Source organism: Carassius gibelio, chromosome A10 (assembly GCF_023724105.1).
Source record: "Carassius gibelio isolate Cgi1373 ecotype wild population from Czech Republic chromosome A10, carGib1.2-hapl.c, whole genome shotgun sequence".
Classification (NCBI taxonomy): Eukaryota; Metazoa; Chordata; class Actinopteri; order Cypriniformes; family Cyprinidae; genus Carassius; species Carassius gibelio.
In genome coordinates, this window is record NC_068380.1 from 7,250,885 (window position 1) to 7,270,858 (window position 19,974).

General features: G+C 37.4%; 1 protein-coding gene across 2 annotated transcripts in view; it reads right to left on the reverse strand.

The window, feature by feature from the left end:
• LOC128020982 (neurofibromin) overlaps positions 1–19,681 on the reverse strand; it is a 55,536-nt gene extending 35,855 nt beyond the window's left edge. Inside the window, exons 1-30 of one of the 2 annotated variants that reach the window (XM_052607824.1) lie at positions 19,383–19,681; positions 16,003–16,146; positions 15,348–15,431; positions 14,997–15,187; positions 14,809–14,915; positions 14,589–14,656; positions 13,663–13,738; positions 13,404–13,561; positions 12,547–12,720; positions 12,147–12,275; positions 11,397–11,471; positions 11,174–11,305; positions 10,214–10,342; positions 10,021–10,134; positions 9,849–9,928; positions 9,636–9,759; positions 8,812–9,058; positions 8,607–8,680; positions 8,225–8,308; positions 6,537–6,878; positions 6,318–6,457; positions 5,372–5,494; positions 5,189–5,272; positions 4,935–5,051; positions 4,659–4,840; positions 3,562–3,773; positions 2,464–2,625; positions 2,238–2,341; positions 1,575–1,710; positions 755–817 (exon numbers count right to left, since the gene is read on the reverse strand). In XM_052607824.1, the coding sequence (XP_052463784.1) occupies positions 755–817; positions 1,575–1,710; positions 2,238–2,341; positions 2,464–2,625; positions 3,562–3,773; positions 4,659–4,840; positions 4,935–5,051; positions 5,189–5,272; positions 5,372–5,494; positions 6,318–6,457; positions 6,537–6,878; positions 8,225–8,308; positions 8,607–8,680; positions 8,812–9,058; positions 9,636–9,759; positions 9,849–9,928; positions 10,021–10,134; positions 10,214–10,342; positions 11,174–11,305; positions 11,397–11,471; positions 12,147–12,275; positions 12,547–12,720; positions 13,404–13,561; positions 13,663–13,738; positions 14,589–14,656; positions 14,809–14,915; positions 14,997–15,187; positions 15,348–15,431; positions 16,003–16,146; positions 19,383–19,442 (3,915 nt within the window). In that variant the 5' untranslated portion in view covers positions 19,443–19,681. The remainder of the gene's footprint in view (positions 1–754; positions 818–1,574; positions 1,711–2,237; positions 2,342–2,463; positions 2,626–3,561; positions 3,774–4,658; positions 4,841–4,934; positions 5,052–5,188; positions 5,273–5,371; positions 5,495–6,317; positions 6,458–6,536; positions 6,879–8,224; positions 8,309–8,606; positions 8,681–8,811; positions 9,059–9,635; positions 9,760–9,848; positions 9,929–10,020; positions 10,135–10,213; positions 10,343–11,173; positions 11,306–11,396; positions 11,472–12,146; positions 12,276–12,546; positions 12,721–13,403; positions 13,562–13,662; positions 13,739–14,588; positions 14,657–14,808; positions 14,916–14,996; positions 15,188–15,347; positions 15,432–16,002; positions 16,147–19,382) is intronic. The other variant, XM_052607825.1, reaches the window with a different exon arrangement.
• Positions 19,682–19,974: the final 293 nt, after the last annotated feature.

Consider the following 19,974-nt stretch of genomic DNA (forward strand, 5'->3'; position numbering starts at 1 on the left):
GCACTATAAAGAAAAATGTGTTTTACTCAGAATAAACCTTTCAAACTGAACAGTCAAGTGTAAAATCATTCTGGCATTCAAAAAGGTTTCCAAATTGCATCACTGCATTCAATGCCCTGTTCATTTCCAAAAGGCCAAGGCCAAAAAATCGGCACTACAAACGAAGAGCAAAGTTCAAGGTCCTCGGAACAGTCGTTTATTCCTGATGATTTACATGGAGGTGACAACAAACAAAAAACTGACTGTATACACACATACAAAATAGCAAATGTTTATCCAGGACTGACAGGTTTGCTTTTTTGTATGTGTGTTCACTGTCACTTTTTCAGATGTAAATCTTCAGTAATATACGACTGTTCTTTGCTCTTAGGGTTAACCCTGTGTGGATTTTTTGCCTTGACCTTTTGCATTTTTCTACTATTAATTGAATCAACGCACCTAATCATAATCGTACTTTTTTGCTTTAACTGGCGCAGACTTTTTTTCATACTTTTCATTTACTGATCATTTCCGACCCTCAGTCCTGAGAGTGGCTCATGCAAAGATGATGGCCGGACCTACAGCGTTTGTGGTTTTTCCTGCTGCTGGTGCTAAGAGAATTACATTCAGTGGAAGCTTCATCTTGCCAAAAATCAGGAAATTAGTAGACATGATTTGATGTAATGACAGTAATGCAGGCCAGAGGTGCGCAAGAGTCTCAGATTAATGAAGTGAATCGAGACAGGAAGCAGATACGTCCGCCATTCACACTTACTGCTTTCCTCACTTCCTTTCTGTCTTTGACAGATGCTTTAGACAGGAGAGAGTGACAAGTAGCCTACAGAACAGAAATGAGCACAAACAAGTCATGGCACAAGCTAACACCCACACACCCACACCCACACCCACACACACGTTTCCTAACTACTAAGCATGCAAAGAACGTGCATGGAAAAGTCTTTTATAACATTACAAATGTTTTTACTGTCACTTTTAATCAATTTAATGGATCCTAGCTGAATAGAAGTATTAATAAAAATAAAAAAAACTGACCTCTAACTTTTGCACTGTAGTGTACAGTAGTTTAAACTTTTTACCATTATAATTCATTCGGCAGAATTCCTCACATTTTCCTGCACAACTGGCCTTATTTATGTAGCACAGTTAGAATGAATTTATATAGCATTTCGTAAAAACAAGCTTTTGTAAATTGTCACTCTTTAGTCTTTTGTAAACTATTTACACAAAAAAAAATGGTTTGCAGATTCTATGTGACTTTTCCATCAAATTCCCAGGGACTTGTCAAATATGTATTTTACAGAAACCAGTTGCACAGCCTCAACACAATTCAGATTTAAAACCACATTAATTAGATTCCAATCTCATTTGTGATTAATTGTGCACAAATAAGACCAGAAACATGCGTCCTGATTTCATGTTGGCTTTAAACTGTTTAGCCCAACACTCAGCCTCCACAGGACATTAGTAATATCATCACACATTAACATGGGGATACAGAGATCGACAGAAACCATCTCCACACAGGTTTAATATCCTCCAGGCATCTTTGCGCTCCGAGGTTTCTTCAGCCTCACCTGAAAGAGACAGTGACAGACGCTGCGGAGCTGAGGAGGAAACTCGCCAGAGGAGCTGATTATGGCCTGAAAGAAGCGATCGGTCATCCGTAACAGATTGCGCTGGTTCTCTTCCAAATTCTCACCAGTCTCAAGTCTGCAGGAAGAACACACCTGAATTATCTCCAACCAGAATCTGACTATCACATATGCATGTCTGCTGTATTTAATGAATAAGACATAGCACCAAAATAATTAATCAAATAAAAGTACACAAAATGTCCTTAAAAATCAAACATAAAGATATATTTACATCATAATGAATTGCATAGGCCCAATAATACGCCAACTTAATAATATGCTGGCACAGGCGGAGTAGGAAAATATTTAGATTTCTAAATACTAATCGAATTTAAACACAAAATTAACCACATTTATCTTTATTGACCACACAAGACACAGTGTGGTCGGTGCAAACCAGTTTGAATCTCTATTTACATTCCTCTGGGTTAAATTCTCTTTTACTTTGTGAAGTTTTGTTCGGGGTTTGGGGATGACGGCATGTTTTGCAATCCGTCCATGATGCTTCTTCCTTATTTGCCTAGCTTTTATCAAGTGACAGGTGAATTTGCACCAACATGTCAGTTGCGAATCACTGATTTATAGGTTCAGTCGGACAGATACCTGGTGGGATCGACCTCAAAGCTCAGCATCTGCCACTCTGTACTCATGATCACTGCCCTGAGCAGCGGCTCCAACAGCTTCTGCAGATACGTGGCCCCGTATACCTGGAAGAGGGATTTCCCGTGAGTCTCCAAGAAGGAAATCCACAGCTAAACTTAATCTGGATCATTTGCCTGTTTGAATGATCATTTGACTTCAGTACATGCCAAGGGAAGCGTAGAGGCACCTTAAAGCAGAACGTCATGATTTTACTGGCCAGGCTGTTGCCACGGAACAGCGTTTGCATGGAATCTGCCAGCTCAACCTCCTTGGAGAACATATTCCACAGGAGCTGATAGAGGAGATGCCTCGAATCAAAGAGAGTCACCAGAACACGGGCCAGTTCATCCTGAAAAGACCAAACACAAGACAAACTAAAAAAAACATTCAGGCTGTGAGTTTAGAGTAAAATCATACACAGAGTTTGCCTTTTTTCAAATTGAAAACATAGTGCCTCACACACCCTTATCATTTGTAAGTGCACTGAGGAAAAAAAGTGCAAATATAAACTCCTAAAAAAAAATACTCAAACTTGCATCACAAAATTTCATTTGCAACATTTCAGTCAGTTTTGCATTTTCTGCTTGCTGAAAGTACAGTGTTTGCTAGGTCTCAACTTTCAAAGGAGGACGGAGGATGACAGAGTATTTAAATTCAAAAAATTATTATTATTATTATTATTGTTGTTGTTACTATATTACAATAATCTAACTGTAATCTAAATCCAAATGCCACAAAAAATAAAGAAATTTAAGAAACTCTTGAAATTTCTTGAAACTTTTGCAATCACAAAATGTATTGTGCTTAATTTATAATTTAAAATATCAATACTCACAGTATTTGTTAATAAAAAAGTTTGAAAACAAGCAGCTTTGTCATAATTACTGCAGAAATATCAGAAATAACGTTCGTGAGAAGTTTGAGAACAACTTTCCTGGATAAAATGAAAGAAAATAAATAGTAGTTAAGTTAAACTCAAACATCAAAAGAGATCGAGAAAGAGAATGATAATAATATAGATGGCTGAATAGATAACTAAGGGTAAAAAAACACACAAAAAAAACTATTCACAATTAATATGTAAATCTGACCATTGCCAAATCAGTATCCAAATAATCATTGATGCTAAGATTTTGACTTGCAAAGACTCTACTATCGTACGTCAATAAAAGATTCTCAAGTTTGAAAGATTCGTAACTTTATAAAAGTTAACCAAGTTTTTAAAAATGTATACAAAAATTAGACAGACAGATAGATATAAAGATAATTTGCATAAAGTACCCACCCACTGTGAACAAGGGACCACATTGGCCAGCGCCATGGCGATAGGTAACTCCCCCTGATCCCCCATCATTGTGACAAGTTCCACAAGCCTCTCAAAGCGATCGGCCAGCGCGGTCTCGGCCAGCGTGTCAAACTCTGTCCCCTGCTGCAGGATCTTAGTCAGGACCTCCATGAACGTAGCTCTGGTCTGAAGGTCCTTATGATAGCCCAGCCCTGAGATCGAGCAGCAGACACACAGTTTGATTACATGTGTCAGAAAGTCAAGTCACGTTAATTTATATAGTGCTTTATACCAGACAGATTGTGTAGCTTGACAGTAATAAAAACACAAAAGAAACCTGTTAACATTGCAAGATTTGCCAATGATGAAACAAGTTCAATTCAGATACAAGCAGCTCTACAGAAGCAATTCAGTTCTTCTTAATTCTGTCCTAGTGTTGAATAGATTTGTCACAAAATGTCATTTTTGAACTAAAGATAAAGTTTTATGACTGATTAAAGGGTTTGATGAGTACAATGTAAAATAAATAAAGAATACATAAATATTTTAAAATATTTATGACTTTAACCCCTTAACTGTTACTCACGTTTTTGAAGATAGACTTGAATGTGCATGATACAAACTTACATTTTTAGAATTCATGACGGAAAACATTTTGTAACATGATATTGATGTACCATGTGCATGGTAATGCAATGTCTGATTTTAAAATGGTTTTAAAGGATGAATTGTGAGATTTTAAGTTTTCAGTCGATATATAATTTCTGATGATTTCTAAAATGTGATAGAGAAATGTGCAACGAGGAAGTCTTTTTTTTTTAAACAAAGGTCAAAACTCCTGTTATAATGTAGATTTTTGAGGGTGCACTCTTGTCATAAATCAATCTATTACTTTTCCAACATCATTTTTAACAAAAAACATTGGTAAAATATATATTTGGGAGTCTTAAACCTTTCCAACGATATATAGTTTGTCAAGATTAGATTAGATTTAATTGTAATATAGTAAGGTAAACCTAGGCGTCCAGTATTTGGTACAGGGTGACAGTTAAGGGATTAAAGTGTTCAATGAGAGGTTTACGGCTCGATTCTCCCACCGATAGAGTGCATAAGGCCGCTGTCCACGTTGGCGTTGAGCAGATTGGACATGGCCAACACAGTGCAGTGTCTTAACGACGCCAACCGCCTGGACATCCCTCGCTTACGTCCAGCCACCTGCTGACCGTCATCCTCCACCTCACTGCAGTCGTTCAGCAAGTTCATGAACAGAGTGAAGTACCTGTGGAAGACAGCAGGGGGGCAGGGTGAAGAACTACAGACCCCACGACGGGACACTATGAGGCTTAGTGTTTGATATGGAATATGAGTCTTACTTTAGGAAGAGCTGAGATTTGGCCTCCATCAGCTCCACACCGTCCCCCTCCTCTGGCTGAAGGGGCAGCCCGGCCAGAAGAGACACCACCGCCTCCATACTGGCCTGATCCAGATCCCTGCCGTTCAAAACCAAAGAAAAAATTCAACCACTAAAAGTCATTTGTGATTTGTCCTGCACATAACGGTTATCAAGGTTTCTCAAGCCAGAAGTCCAGCGGAGGATGTTCAGTAAACAGTGCCATCTGAATGTTACCTTGTGAGACATTTGACATCTTCGTCAGCTGCCTGGTTGGATGTTCCCATCACCCAGTCCGTCAGATACTCCACCATCTTATTCCTGAGAGACACACAAATCTGATGCATCTCCAGAAATAAAACATTCCAGATAATCCTACTAGCAAATAAACAGCAGGACAACAGTAGCTTTTCGTTGTACCTGAACTTCATCTCTTGGCAGAAAGAGAGGTCATCTCTGCGCTCCATCATGATCTCTACCAGCTGGCACAGTTTGGTTTTAATCTGGATGGCATGAACCATGTTGCCAAGAATATGCACATACCTGCCAACATGTATAATTCTTAGTGAGAATTGGACTTTAAAATAAAGTGTGACTTAAAATTAAAGTTGAAAAAAATATCTAATATAAAGTAAAAAAAAAAAAAAAAAGGTATAATAAATAATTAAATTATAATAAATTATAAAAATAATAAATATAAAAGTTTGGGGTCAGTAAGATTTTTTTTTTTTTTTTAAGAAATTAATACTTTTATTCATCAATGATAGATTAAACAGATAAAAGTGACAGTAAGGACATTTATCATGCCACAAAAACATAAAACATAAAAATGTATATTTATATTTATGCATTTAGCAGACGCTTTTATCCAAAGCGACTTACAGTGCATTCAGGCTATAAATTTTTACCCATCATATATTTAATATCATTTTTTTTTCTTCATTTATTTAACTTTATAACATTCTATTCATCCAATAAAATAACATTTAGCAAAATAGTAAACAGTTATTTTTAACTGTAATTATATATCACAATATTACAGTTTTTACTGTTTTGTTGATCAAATAAATTAAATAAGTTCGTAGCTATGGGAAGGAGGAGGCGGGAACCAGTAAATACCAGCCTAAAAACTTTTGAACAGTATAAATATCTAAACATTTTTATAAAAAAATATATTATAGCAGAAATCTGATCTTCTGGTACAACCCGGCAAAAAAAATAAAAATAAACTGTACTGTAAAGCCCTGGACAAATTGCTCAAATTCCTCTTTAGTAAATGTCGTAAGACAAATATATCTGGAAAAATTTGTTTTTTAAGATTTATATTCACAGCAAAGTGACACTAACAAGCAAACAAATGACTTACCTGACCAGGTTAAGCATCATGGTCTCAATGCTGGCTTGACCCAGATGCTCTGAGCTTCCTTCCGTATTGTTGTCCAGAAGGTTCTTCATGATGGCGATGGTCTGCTCCACAAACTGTGTGTTGGTGTCATTCACTGGCACCTAAACATATGACCACAGGGGCATAAGTACCAATGACATTTAATGTAAGTGATATAAACACATATGCTAGCTGCCTCACCGGCCCCTGGGCATCAAAGAACCTGCTGATGCCGTTTTTGAGTTTGTTGAACAGCATGGGATAGAGCGCTGGACAGAGCTCCAGCCCCACCAAGTCTTTGACGTTAGTACGGATCTGATAGCCCTTCTCATGATTGCACACCATCAGTGACAGAAGCCGGTCCAGAAATCTACTCAGGGGTGTCTCTGGGTTCCCCTCACACGAGGCCATGGACACCATGGAGCCCTTGCGATCGTTCAGGGTGCCCATGGGAGGACTGTAGGTGGCCAGAGCAGACGTGTTCCTCTGCTGCAAACACACTCCACCCAGAGCACACAGGAAGCCTGTCATATTGATCCATTCCTAAGAGATGAGACAGGATTTAATGTAAACAGCCAACACTTCATCATGTCTTGTTTTTTGTTTTTTTAACAATGGTCAATTACCTCATTATTGGTCAATTACATTTTTATAGAAGTTAGTAATTATTACAGTAGAATTTTATACGTATATATATTGAGGGGTGCACACACGTTTTTCAATCTGGTTCTCACGAGAGCACCTGGAGATTTGATTTGGTGAACCATTAAATATTACTATAAGAAATAAAATTAAATAATATATAATAGTAATAACAGTATTATTTTAATTTATCTAATTATTTTAATAAAATAATAAACAAAATAAAGAAAATACTATTAACATAAAAAAAAAACGAGTATTAAATAAAAACACAATTATTTTATAAATTGTATACATTTTGTACATTTAAAAAAAATACAATACTAATATTTACATTTTCATTTTTACTTCATTTTCTTTTTTAATTTCTTTCTTTTTTATATAAATTTTCAACATTTTCAAACCTAAAATCAGCAGTTTGGTGGGTTGCCAAAATATGTGTGTGCATGTATGTGTGTGTGTGTGTGTGTGTGTGTGTGTGTGCTCTTGTTTTTGTGACATATCAGGACACAACTCTGTATAATGACATGGGTATGACACAGGTATTACAAGGAGAAGGTGACTTATGAGGACATAACTCATGTCCCCTTTTTCAAAACGCTTATAAATCATACAGAATGAGTTTTTTTGAGAAAGTAAAAATGCACAAGTTTCCTGTGAGGGTTAGGGTTAGGGGTAGGGTTGGTGAAGGGCTACAGAATATGCAGTTTGTACAGTATAAAAACCATTACGCCTATGGGATGTCCCCACTTTTCACAAAAACAAACGTGTGTGCATGTGTTTAAACTTAAGTTTATAAAATTGATAGTTTGAATTAAACAGAATTTTCAATTAATTCTAAAATAATACAATAATAACCGATTTGGTTAAAATAAAAAAATATATACATATACAAAAAAAAAAAACTACTCATGTTTTTGGAAAAACAACTATTTTTTACAAATTTCTTAGGAAAAGGTGTAAAGTGATAAATGTTACATTTCAACAGTACAAATTTTGGAAAAGGTATTTAAAGAGATAAAATAATGCAACATATAAAAAACACTACAATATATGAAAAAAAATAATTATATATTTTTTTAACTAACAGTCATTCATAAGAATGATTTTAAAGACTTTTTTGTCGTCTTTACAAATTAACGTTTTTGCTAGAAATGTCCCTTAAACTGAAAAATCATCCATATTTAGAAAATAATCTATTTTCAACTGTAGGTCCTTTAAAGGTGCTGAGTGCAGGTGTGTCTGACCTGACTGTCTTCTAGTTTCGTTTTCGGGTGGCTTAAAATTAATTTGGTTGCATGTTCCCATTTAGCATGCGTGTCCTCCCAGGCCTGAAATGACCAAACATATCAGTTAAATTCAGTCATCAATGTTATCTTCAAATTAGACCACAAAAGTCGATTTTTTTTTTTAAAACAAACCACAGAAACAGCACACAAGTACTAGACTGTGAAATTCAACTACATTATTTGTAAAAAAACAAATCAAGTTTTACATATGCTAAAAGCCTCGGATTCAAAACAAGTATGTTGGCACAAAACCAGGATGATGCAAATCTGTTCGTCAACCAACCAAAATGGCTCTACTATTGTACAGTGGAATTACATGTGTAAGTGTGTGACCTCTAACCTCTGTGTTTCCCGGGGTGGGCAACTCAATCCTCCGAAGCAAAGCCATTACTCTCTTCTGTAGAGCTGAACGACCTAGAAAAATCAGAACGATCACAACAACTGTGCTGCCCTCTAGAGGCACTTCTAACACCACTCACAAAACGAAACAAAAAACAGAGGTACGTGTCTGAATTCATAAATTCAAACTAGTTTATCACACAAACCTGTAATCATCATGTTACTGACAGATGCAAACTCCATGAATGTGTTGTAGTTTGGCAGGAGGGACTGCACAGGGATGTCTTCCCCACTGCAGCGGATGTCTGCCTCCTCACACAGGTAACGGAAACAGGACATGGCCACCAGAACTGCCTCCATGTCTGGACTCCACAGGAACATGTAAAGACAGACCTCCAGCTTGGCCTGGGCCTGCCGGCAGATGGCAATGTTGCTGCCTGCTGTGGCCCGTTCCTGTAAGAGAAGAACAGAGAATAGAAAGAAAAGAAAATTAATTAGTCAATACAACCAATATTGGTTATTTCATATTTCTTTACTTTCAATTTTGTATACATTTGCTGGTTGTTATCCTTTGCTACTCAGGAAGGTCAGGTCAAACAGTTATAATAGTGTAGTTTGGTTGTACATTTAATCTTACCAATAAAATAAGAATAATAATTTTTTGTAGTAGCAGCAGTAGTAATAGTATATATTATTTATTATTAATGTATTATTAATATACTTCACACAATTATGATAATAATAATAATAATAATAATAATAATAATATTAATAATAAAAGTTATTATCATTGTTGTGGTTAAAAAATACATAATAATATTTTTTTTATTTTTTTTTATTTACATTTTATTTGTATTGCCCAAGTGCTTCCCAGTTCTGGAGATAAAAACAAGCCAGATTACAATAACAAGAGCAAAAAATAAAAATGAAAGATAAAAACAATGTAATTGATGTTTTAAGAAATATCCAGATCGTCTAGTCAAGGCTATGCAAACATTTTACCCATAATGCACGCAGAAGGCCGACTCACCTTGTTCCTGAGAAGAAATTTGTTTCTGCAGATGAGAATCTCTCGCAGCCACTTCAGGATCTCAGTGCTGTTGACCAGCTGGTGACCAAACAGCTTCTTACAGATGAAGAACAACACCTGAGAACTGGACCGACAACAAACACACAGTTAACAGGGCATAGTTTCATTTCTATCAGCACCTATTCACCGGAGTCGAGTCCACTGAGGAGCTACCTGATGTCCCAGAAAGTTTCCATAGGAGCGTCTGGGTTCCACAGCTCGATGCTTTCAGGCTGATGCAGGACCAGAAGAGCCTAAGACAGAGACAGATTATGACTGAAAACTTACACACAGACCATCTAAACTCTAGAGGCACTAGATGAACAGAGAGATACAATGAGCTCACCTCCATGGCCTCCTGGGAAATATCTCCCATGTTAGCAAGAGGCACAAGCTGCACCAGTCCTGTGATGAGATCTGCCGTGCTGCTGTGGACCTCCAGACCCTGTTTACCTGGATTCTGATTCACAGACCCACACGTGACATTAATAATACAACTTTATAAGCATCACAGATGTTTATAAAGCTAAAGCACTCACATGTAGCATCAGTTTGGGATCTGCATGCATGAGTTTCACCAAAGCCAAAAGCAGATACTTGTGACTCCTGGTGTCCAGATCAGTGGTTTTCTCTTTAAATTTCAGACTGCTCATTTTCAACGTCAAACTCTAAGAAGACAAATGTGATGTATTCATGAAGAATTCATTTTTATTTCTTCATTTGTATACCTTACACTGTTCATAAACTTCATACATTTCATATACCGTATTTTCCCGACTATAAGTCGCACTTTTTTTCATAGCATGGCTGGTCCTGCGACTTACAGTCAGGTGCGACTTATTTATCAAAATTAATTTGACATGAACCGAGAATATGAACCAAGAGAAATTAACCAATAGAAAACATTACCGTCTCCAGCCACGAGAGGGCGCTCTATGCTGCTCAGTGCTCTTGTAGTGTACACGGAACACACAGAGCGCCCTCTCGTGGCTGGAAATGGTAATGTTTTCTCTTGGTTCTTGGATCTAAATAAATGCGACTTATAGTCCAGTGCGACTTATATATGTTTTTTTCCTCATCATGACGTATTTTTGGACTGATGCGACTTATACTCAGGTGCGACTTATACTCAGGTGCGACTTATAGTCCGAAAAAATACGGTATGCAGTCCCCCAATCTTTTTTAAATGGACAAGTATTATTTATCAGTGGTTTTTATCTTTTTTTTTTCCTAAACTTAATTAAAAATGCTAAACTGCCATATTCACTTCTTGAGATAACTGCTTGCCATCCTATGAATTAATCATGCAACATATTGATGTCATGGACTATTTGGAACATTTATTAGCATATTCTATGATGTTTCACATACTACGTCTGAAAATAGTAGCCTGTCTGCATTAAACTGTGCAGTACACAAATGTTCTATTCCCAGATGCCAGACCGCTAGCAGGAGACTAGAAGGGATCTTCTATCTGAGAAGTTTTGCGGGCGTCTCACCGAGGTCATCCGGAGGGGGGCGTGACTGCTGCAGCCCTGCACCGCTCTCCCCAGAGTCTCGGCAAACATGAGCCGCAGCTCTCCCGAGTAACAGTACACTGTATCGATCTTCGGCCACCAGTCCAGCGGGGACTAGAGCACGATGGAAGACACACAGAGGACATTAGGGCACCCTGGGAGTGAATCAGACATCTTATCTCTCTGAAGTGAACGAAGCTCTTACATTAGTGATGATTCGGTGGAGAGAATTCACCAGAACGAAATGAAAGGTAGGAGGTGAGGACGGAGCCAGACACACCTAACAGAAAAAGAACGAGAGATTTGGTTGAAAGCATTCTTTAGGTCAAGTCTGTGCATGCTCTTGGAACAGTGTAAATGAATTAGCAATGTAATAATTAACAACTTATCATACAGCAACTATAAACATGAATACATACAGTACAATACACTCCTGTCAAGCTATATGTGCTATATAGCAAATCTCAGCTGCTTAATTAATATATACAGTACACTCACGTAAAACAGTATATACTATAGAGCAAATCTCTGCTGCTTGATTGTTTATATCATGGTAAAATGCAGAGCTCGGTATCCAACTTCATTTGCACACATACAGTTCACTCACATTAAGTGATATATGCAGTACTGTACAGCAAATATCAACTGCCTGATTTTTTTATTTTGTTAAAAAATGTAACTATATATTCATCACCCAGCTCTTTATATAAAGTTCGATATTTAAGTATTCTCATACTTTATTATATTTGCACTTGTTATTTATTATATTACACTTGTAATGCAAAATGTAAACTATATTATCAGCCAACTGTAATCTTCAAAATGTGACTATAAAGGCATAAAGGTATTAAGAAACGATTGCATTAACGTCATGATTTTCAGTAAAGCTGCTTTGAAAGAATTTGTATGGTTCAAAGAGCTGTAGGAATAGGTTTGACTCGACTTGTCCACACACCTTAAATTGCTGATTGTTGTGCGGGTTGATTCTGAAACAGGAGACAAAACAGTCGATCATTAAGTCCAAGTCTGCACTCTGGCTCCCTGCGCCTCTGGAAAACGGTTTAGCTGGGTTAAACAGCAACCCCTGGAGACAAAGAGACAACCGCCAATGAAAAGGACAGCATCAACACCAAACATTCAAATGCATCTTAGCCACTGCGAGTCGCCAGGTTTGGGTTTCTTTAAGTTTTCATTCCTTTGGTAATCTGAGTGATGCAGATTTGAGTCCCGTCTGCAACATTTTCCACCTCCATTGCCCTTCATAGTCCTTACTCATTCTCTGTTACTCTCAACAACACAAAGCAGCCAAACACTAAATGGTTCGAATTCTACCTGAGAGCCATATTTGTCCATACCTTCAGATCCATGACGATGGACTGCACTAGCAGGAAGATAACGGAGTGATCCTCCCAGCTGATGTACGTAGATGCTTTGCAGAGTTTAACGCAGGCAATAGCTGCACTTTCTGTCAGCTGTTTGCTTCCACTGTGACCAGTCAGGGCTTTACGTAGATTCTCCAAAAACAGTTTCTACAAGAAAAAAAGCAACATATGAATACATATCGCAAACAGTTCCGAGATAATCTAATTATAGTTTACAGTATGTATATTTTACAAAAAAAAGTGGGGATTTGTCAACTATTTATGAAGTACAAACTGTGTTTTGGGTTTTATCAGTGGCTGAAGGAAGGCAGCTATATATATATTTTCCGGACTATAAGTCGCACTTTTTTTAATAGTTTGGCTGGTCCTGCGACTTATAGTCTGGTGCGACATATTTATCAAAATTAATTTGACATAAACCCAGAGAAATGAACCAAGAGAAAGCATTACCGTCTCCAGCCACCAATGCTGCTCATTGCTCCTTATATATGTTTTTTTTCCTCATCATGACGTATTTTTGGACTGAGGTATACCCGAAAAATACGGTGTGTAAATATATATATATATATATATATATATATCTGTGTGTGTGTGTGTGTGTGTGTGTGTGTGATAATTTTAAAGAAAAATATTAATATTAATCATTTTCTATAATGTGCTATAGAAATAAAAAAAAATAATAACTGATGGCAAATTGCTAAATTACATTTACACAATATTTAAATATTGGAATCTGACTATTCGTAGTTTTCTATTATTTTAGAAGAATAACGGTCAAGAGCAGATCTTCACAAGTACAAGTACACATGTACAAGTTTGTGTATGCTTGCCTTGTTGTCTTTCGAGTCGTCTGGCGTGTCTCTGGACATGTCTTGCGTGATGTCAGGACAGAGGATGAGAAGGATGATCTGCAAAGGCCAAACAGCTGCCTTCCTCTTCGTACTCTCAGCAAAACTATCCACCAGATCAAACAACTTCTCGGCACACTCTGAAACACACACACACACACACACACAGATCAAATGCACATATCCTCTCCAAAACAATACTGATATGGTACAGTGAGTCTTCAGTTTTCAGCGGACGCACCAGCCATGTCTGCCTGAGACCTCTGGTACAACCTGGTGAATTCATCAGCATAATTTTCCACCCAGTTCCAGAACGCCTGCAAAATCAATCAAATTAAAACACACAAATACAGCGGATGTTTGCTAGACTGAGACAGGACATCACTAGGTGGCAGCAGAGACAACTTCATACAAAACACAAAAAAATGACAAAATATGTTAAATTAAACATTTAATTCTATAAAGTATTATTTGACAGTCAACAACAGTCAGGATAGTGTCTGCTTTTTGTATTGTGCATAATTATTATTACCACTGTGACTGTTATGAGTCATTTTATTTCAATATATACCCATAGGATTGAGTGACTATACAACATTTACAAATTTGTATCCTGCTTATGTATTACCTGTTCAGTTAAATCATAATTGATCTTTGTATGCATTAGTCAAATGCACAAATGCACAAATGTTCTGTTGTTCTGTCATAGATTATTTTATTTCATTTTTATTATTTATAGTTTATTTTATTATTATAATGATATTTTTCCCCTGTTGTCATTGTTCTGTTAAAAAAAAAAAACATTAAAATATATCAAATAAAATAAAATAAAACAAAACTTTTAAACCCATAAAAGGAAGAAACTGTCCTTGATATAAAAATGAAAATGAATCCCAATATTATGTATAATTTTTTTAAATCATAATATTATTCATAAAGAGTTACAGCTTTAATTTCCTTTTGTTTAGTTGTAATAATAAATAACTACATATGAATTATAATGATATACTTTAAATTGTAATAAATTGTTATGGTAATGAATAAAATGCATTTCTTTATGATAATATATAAAATAATTAAAGTCATTATTTTAAATTGTATTAGTATGAGCCACATGTTGTACACACGCTGTAATTTGCACATAGTAATAATAATAATTCCACCTACCTTCTCTAAATTGTAGATGACACTCAACTGGGCTGGCTTCTTCAAGGCTTTAAATTTAAACACCGTTTCTGCAAGGAGCAAAGACTTCATATTTAACACTTTGACACATTAAAAGAAAAAATAAATACTTTTACTGCTGCCTCTTATATTTCTCCAGAATTCCCCACATCACAGCTGTTGCTTATTTAAGCTCAGAGTACTGAAACCTTCCAAATCAAACCTTGCAGGAGGCGTTTAAATTTACAGCAGTCTACGTTGATGTACTGGATGAGCTCGATGTCGTGCACGTCTACGTTATCCTCAGAGCAGATGGTCAGCTCCTGCAACCTGCAGGGAAGCAGACCGACAGAAAATCTGAGAGATCAAATCCATTCATTCCTTCATCTAATCACATGGGGTCTTATGTACCTGGTGGAGATGCGGCTGAAGACAGCGTTGAAGTTACTGCAGCTCAGAGAGAACAGAACCCCACAGGCTGAGTTCCTCAACTCGGCCGCGTGCTGATTTCCCTCACGGTACGTGTGGATGAAATGACAGATCTCGGGCAATAACTGCTTTACGAGCATTGTCTCATCCAGACGCATGCTGTCCTTTGGTTGCTGGAGAGAGAAAGTACGTTTATAGGACTTCTTTATAGGAATTATCAGCATTTAGATGTGCTTCTCAGAGCTTCAAAATGATGTTGAAAAGGCAATAATGGTATAATGGTGACAGCTCATGTATATCAGACATGATGAATGGTCTGCGGCCAGCTCTCACCCCTGCCAGGCACTTCTCTAGTGTGTCCATGATGATAAGCTGGGACAGGTAAAGGTTCTTCTCTGCAGTATCCCCAAATATCCGCTGTAAGAGACAGAGAGAGCAAACTAAGAGAGAAAGACCAGCACGTGTGCCACAAAGAACCATATTCAATAGTCTAGAACAAACGCTTACAGTATTTTTAATAGCCAGTATCAACAACTATACAGAAAGAAAAATTTTTGCTATGAGATCAATAACATAGAAATAAAAAAAAAAAAGGTTTGTAAATAATAACAACATAAATTTACTCCAAAATCATGACTTTCAAAAAAAAAAAAAAAAAACAAAGCGGCTAAAGACAGTCCAATAGCTGTTGTTTTTAACAAATAAATTAATACTTTTATTTAGCAACAATTTATTAAATTGATCAAAAGTGACAGTAAGGACTTTTATGTTTAGCTATGTTTATTTCATATAAACGATGTTCTCTTGAACTTTTTATTCATCAAAAAATCCTGAAAAATAAATATATCATGGTTTCCACAAAAATCCAAAGCAGCACAACTGCTTTCAGCATTGATTAAAAACATATTATAAAATATCAAAAATACACAATAACTCCATTTGTATTAATTTATTGTGCTTGTGCAGCAACTCTTGAATAAACACTCACCATGTTATTGACGTTCTTCAGTATGTTGGTGAGTCCACTGGTGACCAGGGAGAATTTGTACCTGGAGATGTTGATCAGACATTCCTTATTGTGTTCCGTGCTGATTTTAGAGTGTGTGTTCTGCACGCCGACTTTCACAGGAAGCTAAAAACACAAATGGTCACAGTCAGACTGTCTTCAGGTACAGAGACATGAATTCAGAATTTGGGGTATTGGTGAATAAATTTCATTCTGTTTTTCACAAATCTATTGTGTGACTTCAGAAAACGAGGAATATAGCGCACAAGTAGTATGAACCACATTTACGGTGTTTTATGGTACTTTCTTTTGACATTTTGGAGCTTGACAGCCCAAGCTGCCATTTATTTCTATTATATGTAAGCGTAGCTAGCATATTCTTCATAAATTCGCCTTTGTATTTCATAATATGAGGTGAGCAAATCATGAGGGAAACATTTAGAAAGGTGAACTATTTCTTTAATTAATGAGAAAAGTAAGAAATATTAAAGAAAATGCTGGGCTACAACAAAGTAAACAGGAGCGAACATCTCAGTTACAAAAAGCTAGTCAGAAAATTGCTAAAACCAATCGGCGGCACGGAATCCCATTTGTGGGATTATCTAGAGTTTAGGCCAGGTTTAGCTTCACAAAACACCTCTAATCTCTGCTGAACTTCAATCAAACTGCAATGATCCCAAAACGGACCACAAGCCACCCTTTAATGAGTCATGTCCCGACTGTTGGATGGACGGCCTCTAAGACCTTCAAGAACACTGGTCAGTGTGTATAAAATGATCTGTTGTTGCAGTACCTTCAGCAACCTTTGAGGGGCAGAAACAGCAGCTTCTACCTTCATGTAGAGAAGGCCTAAACTGAACTATTTTTCGTGTTTTGCCAGTTTTACCAGCTTATAAACATCATATTTCATCCGATAGTCACAGAACTTGAAAATTGAAAGTTTCCCCAAAATGGAAATGGCAACAAACATGTAAATAATTTTTTTGAAGACGAATATCCTGTCAGAAACTCACCACAGAAAAACAAGCATGTCACATTGGATTGAAACAATACCAGGATGAGTAATTAATGACAATTTCTGTGTCTTCGATGACTAACTTTTACGTCTGTCAATGTTTCATCTGTGTCTTGTCGAATTTTAGTCAAAAACTTCAGTGCATTTAACAGAGGCAGTTGTACAAAAACTTTGTACACAGAGGCCAAACAACTAGCTTAACATGCTAGCAACATGCTAGCTTAACCATTCACAGGCTTTTGTCTGTCTGGTAAACAATGGGTTATATTAAACTATTTCTTAAGTACAACTGCAGGTTTAAACCAGTAGGATCCACACTAAAGAGGGAGAGTCATCATTGCATAAGATACTGATCATCACACAACATACCTCACTGAAAGCATCTGAAGTAATCTAATAACCCAGCACAGCTCCGAAGAGATACTAAACCTCAAAGACAGACACAGCAGCCCGTAGCTAAAAATAACTATTGTTCTTAAATGTTTTATTACTTTTGAACCACTAATACAAATTAAAATGTCTTGTAAAGAGGAGATTCTCAGCAGATCAATCCATTTGGATGTTATACTGCATCAGAAAAACTAAATAGACCTGTTTTTCTCTGTATGCGCTGGTAATAATATTGTATTAAATGGCTATAACTTGATTGGGGAATTTTGTATGTAGAAAAAAATTTTACTTGGAAATGGAAACACCCAAATACAACTTTCTGAAGAGAAAAAAAATCCAAACTTCAGGAGTTTCTGTTCGAGTTCCCAGTAAAAAAAATAACACCCAAATGTTGCTTGCATTTTAAATTCTGGCAAATTCATTCATTCTTAGAGGGAGAAAAACAAATTGGACTTTATATTAGCTAGACTAAAACTTCAAGTTATCCTGTTTATAATGATTTATGGCACTGGATGCTGATTGATAGAATAGCTCTGAAAAAAAAAAGTAAAAGTACAGGCATGCCAGGTGCCCAAGAAATGTTGTAGGTCTTTAAGGGTTAAACAGGACGCAGCTCTTCAATTAAAACGTAAAGTTGTATGGACCAATCAAGGGTCATCTGCGAGGTTGGTTCACTTGTGCTATACAAAATATGAAGTGAAAGTATAAACATTAACCCTCGTCTCACATGATGTGATTTTCAAATGCAGGACACGTTTCTGAGCAACATTTGGTCAAGCAATCATTGCCATAACTTTAACCCTTGATAGCCTCTGTATCTTTACAATATTTGGAGCTTATTCACATGTTTATGTGACATTTATGATTTAGTATGCAAGTGCATACTAAACCCCTTTTTATTGCCCTTAATCAAAAATATGCGTTGAGGTACACTCTCAATGTATATTAATAACAAAGCAATCAATCATATCGACAATGTTTCACAAACTTTTCTTACATTTGTTTCATCATTTGTGAACTTTGTTGTACATAAAATGTCTTCTTGTAGGTATATCAGAGTTGTATATTACTATTGCATATACCAGGATGATCCTGCACTTTATGGATTTATTCCATTTAGTGAAAGTGAAAGTGTCGTGTGGCCAATTATGGTGACCCATACTCGGAATTCCCATCCAAGTTCACACACACACACACCGTGAACACACACCTGGCACAGCCATTCCTGCGTCACCCAGGGAGCAGTTGGGGTTTGGTGCCTTGCTCAAGGGTCCCCCCTCAGTCATGGTATTGAGGGTGGAAGAGAGTGCTGGTCATTCACTCCCCCACCAACAATCCCCGTCTGACCTGAGACTCGAACCCACAACCTTTCTAGTTACAAGTCCGTCTCTTTAACAATTAGGCCACAACTGCCCCAACAATGGGGAATTTAATGGGGAATTTGCATATGTGTGACAGTTAAAGAAAAAAAAATAATTAAAGATGTATTACTTTTTCTTGTTGGTCCATAGGGGTGACCCTAACCACATCCCTAAAGTCCAAGGGCAATGATTTGTCAATAACAATGTTGTTCCAATCACCGCCCTCTGATTTTTCTTTAATTGGCTGATGGGCATGTTAGTCCAGATCCTAACCCTAAAACCAGTAGTCAATTGATTGCTTAAGAGGATTGATTTTCGAGATGAATCCTTGCACTGTGATTTTTGGATAGCTTGATTTGTTTTTTTAGTTGATACGAATGTAGTTCCAGGATCACTAGAGGATGCTGAGCAACATGTACTACTAAACTAGTCGTGGCCCATGCATTTAACGTTGTTACAGTATATAAACAAAACCGCATCAGAATGAGAACTGGACGGTAAATGCGCAGCTGCTGCACGGGTGCGCTGCGACTCGCGCGCGATAGCTGCGCATCCGTGCAGACGAGGCGATCAGAGATGTTCAGAAGAGCTCTGACCTGCTCGTCGAATCGGGCGATGACGGCCTGGACCCACTCCACGGGCTTCTGCGCCGCCATGGCCGCTCACGCCCGCACCTCCGCCGCTGATGATGGTGATGATGATGATGATGAAGTGGAGGAGGAGAGGACGCCTTTTCCGCGGTCTGCGACCCCTGCGCTCCTTGATCCGCGCCGCGCTGCGCTGAGGTCCAAACGAGGGGCGGCTCGGTATTCGGTCTGGTCGGTGTCAGAAACAGCAGCATGCCGCCATGACAGCGCCGGAAGTTTGAATCCTCCGATCCAGCGAAGCAGCAGCAGCAGCACAGCAGCGGTGCAGATGAGAGATAAAACAGTAGTGCGCATGCGCCAGCAGGGAGAGGGAGAGAGGGAGGGGGAGGGAGAGGGAGAGAGGGAGGGAGAGAGGGAGAGAGACAGAGAGAGAGAGAGAGAGAGAGAGAGAGAGAGAGAGAGACAGAGCTATAACACATTTATTTAATAAAAAAATTCAAAGAAAACCCACATTCCATTCAAAACACCTCAGTAGATATTCTCAACGAAAGACAATAACTTACATAATTTTAAACCCGAACGAAAACATTTTCTACACTCC